The sequence below is a fragment of the Schistocerca nitens genome, chromosome 3, assembly GCF_023898315.1.
Source record: "Schistocerca nitens isolate TAMUIC-IGC-003100 chromosome 3, iqSchNite1.1, whole genome shotgun sequence".
Taxonomy (NCBI): Eukaryota; Metazoa; Arthropoda; class Insecta; order Orthoptera; family Acrididae; genus Schistocerca; species Schistocerca nitens.
The window spans coordinates 500,003,178-500,005,917 of record NC_064616.1 but is presented as its reverse complement, the minus strand read 5'-3'; the positions used below and the strand labels follow the sequence as shown (position 1 = coordinate 500,005,917).

Genomic DNA, 2,740 nt, shown 5'->3' with positions numbered 1-2,740 from the left:
GATACTGTGATGTTTTGGTGACGTCACAGGTCTTGTGCTGTGATTGGGTGGCATGAGCAATCCGTGCAATAATTCACATGTTTGAGAAGCGAACAGTTCGTATTTATTGTGTATTATGAAAATATGCATTTATGTGAAATAGCGCACTAAAGATCTCTCCAAAATACGTCATTTTTAGTATGGTTTGTTTTGCTAAAGTACACAAAATGTGACACTGTAGCGCAACACACTGTACCGGTACCAAAAGTGATTCGTTTCAGAAAATGTCATCACGTTTATGAGTGGCTAAACATGACACTACCCTTTTTTACTCACTTCACTTAATAGGCTAAGTAGAACTTAATATAAATAAATTACCTCTTATCAATTGTGAATGCACTTTTGCTTACCTCATTTCATTTGTTTATAGACAAAGTCAGCTCGTCTCCCCTTCTGCGCAGCAAAATGGTCTATGACCATTTCATTGAAATTTGGCCGATTCAGTAATTCTTTTTCTAGGGAACACATTGCAAGCGCACTAAGTCTGTCCTCATTCATAGTGTTGCGCATTAATGTTTTCACTCGCTTTAACATAGAGAAGCAGCGTTCTGCCTCTCCGGTCGTCATAGTGAAGGTTACTATTATTTGCAGAAGTTTTACACTTTCAGGAAAAGCTTTAGCCAGATTGTTATCGTAAAGAAAGTTCAACAAGGTCAAAGCACCTGACGCCTTCATAAAATCTTTTTGGCCGTACAACATGTTCAGCTTATGACGTAGATCTGAAGACTGTAAATTGAACAAATTAACAGCTGTTTTAAGCTCTTTATCCGGAAAAATAGTTTGATGTTCTGCAAACAACAATGGATCAAACAGCTGTGCAATCGATAAGTGATCATTGAAACTGAATCGTTCTCTGATCTGAGTTGTGATGAGGTCGCAAACGTTTGGTGCACACACTATTCTTGATTCTGTGAAACGTCCCCGTTTTGCAGTTGGTCTACCTGTTCCCAGTGATCGCCCTAATTTGCTGGACAGAATCTGCAAAGTGCGATACATATTCAACAGTTTTCACTGCATCAATATTCCTCTGGTGCAGTTGATTAAAGAGAATGTCACAATGAGGCATGACTGTATTAAAAGAATTTAACCAGAAGAGAAAATCTGCGTCTTGCAGGAAACCCTTCAGTCCCGTGGCCTTGTTTATTGTCTTATAATCACTGGCATCATCATCAATATTTCTTTCTAGGCACTCAACAATTTCCTTTTGGTGTTTGTACACAGTAGTTACGCCCCGTGATTTAAAATTCCATCTGACGGACTGAGGACAGGTAGGAATACGCTTCTTCACTACTTTGTCAAGAATGGCTGTACGGCTAGAAGACCGGGAAAAAGAGGTGGAAATTCCTTCCAAGCTGCTAAAGAAGATCCACACTTGTTTATTGCCCATCACACAACGTTCAACAATTAAATTTAACTGATGGGCATAACAGTGAATAAAGTGAGTATTCCTGTACATTTCTCTAATTCTAGTTTGAACTCCACTTTTATGGCCACTCATAACAGGAGCACCGTCGTAACACTGAGCTATCAGTTTTTCAGGTGTTTCATGTACATTCATTTTCTCTAGCTCGCAGAGAACAGCTGCAGTTACATCGTTTGCACTGTGACTTTTTGGGCGTAGAAAGGAAATAAATCTTTCATTTATTTTGTCAGTAGTTTCATCAACTTCTATTGCGAGAAAGTTTGCCTTTGACAGTTCACTCCTGATGAAATTGAGGCATACCTCATAAATTGATTCCAGGAGTTCATTTTGAATTGTCTTTGATAGGCCTAAGAAAACACGGTTTTCTGATTCTCAATGTGCTGCTTCAAGACACAGTCCAGTTCCTTCATAAGTCTGACTAATCCTCGGAAAATTACTGGGTTTTTGGAATCTTCTGTTTCGTCATGGCCCCTTAAGGCAACCTCGAATTTGCCGCAAAATTTAATACAGTCTATCAGTTTACCCAGAATATACCGATTTTTGATACATTTTCATTATATATCTTTATATTATGGTGGTAATCACTGTCTAATTGCCACATAATGTCCACTTTCCCTAGCATTGAAAACTCAATGAAACCATTTAAGTGTTTTTCCCTGGAATTATGTTTTTTCACCTTTGCTTGAAAATTCTTTAAGTCAGTGATACCAGTTTCAGTCCAGGCACTATCAGTACTATTTGTAAGAAGACAGGTGAAACAGAAAAATGCATTTTTCACTTCACAACCACACAGCTGGATCGTACATTGCTCTATTAAAACTGTGTTTGTATCCTTGCCTAGATTTGCACTGTTTCTGTTCTTGATTGATCATTAGATCAGGTCTGGGTGCACCAAGTTCTTTCACTTTCATCCTATGGCCATATTCCAAGTTTTTACCTATTAAATTGCACACTGAATTCATATTGCACTGGTTTCACACACGCAGTATGTCGCAGATATTCACAAGCAAGTAAAACTCACTAAAATCTTGTAAAATACACTCCGAAAAAGAAACTTGCTAATATCATACGGTATCAACAAAAGCAGTCAGCATCAGCAAGCAAGAAAAGTAAAGTAACAGATCAAATTTCGCGTGCTTTGTCCTCTAATCATTTATGAAACTCTCGCTAGATGGCAGTACTGTTATGTTACTGTAGTCTAGTGCACTTTGGTGGGATATTTGCAAACTTATTCTATATGGGGATAAAATAGCCAATGGCTGAAACAAAACAACTATG

At 38.1% G+C, this 2,740-nt stretch overlaps 1 protein-coding gene across 1 annotated transcript; it reads right to left on the bottom strand.

The window, feature by feature from the left end:
- Positions 1 to 390: 390 nt before the first annotated feature.
- LOC126249298 (uncharacterized) lies at positions 391 to 2,334 on the bottom strand. The gene is made up of 4 exons (XM_049950951.1): positions 2,300 to 2,334; positions 1,997 to 2,196; positions 1,109 to 1,809; positions 391 to 1,017 (listed from the first exon to the last, which is right to left on the bottom strand). Exons 1-4 carry the CDS (start codon positions 2,332 to 2,334, stop codon positions 391 to 393), a joined length of 1,563 nt encoding a protein of 520 aa, XP_049806908.1.
- Positions 2,335 to 2,740: the final 406 nt, after the last annotated feature.

What these genes read in the sequence shown, in the direction of transcription:
- LOC126249298 (XM_049950951.1), bottom strand. Translation starts at nt 2,334, where the DNA reads ATGATCAATCAAGAACAGAAACAGTGCAAATCTAG. An exon ending in TGAAAATGTATCAAAAATCG is followed by an intron (nt 1,810 to 1,996) that starts GTATATTCTGGG and finishes GTGTTTTCTTAG; the next exon opens with GCCTATCAAAGACAATTCAA. An exon ending in GGTTAAATTCTTTTAATACA is followed by an intron (nt 1,018 to 1,108) that starts GTCATGCCTCAT and finishes CGCACTTTGCAG; the next exon opens with ATTCTGTCCAGCAAATTAGG.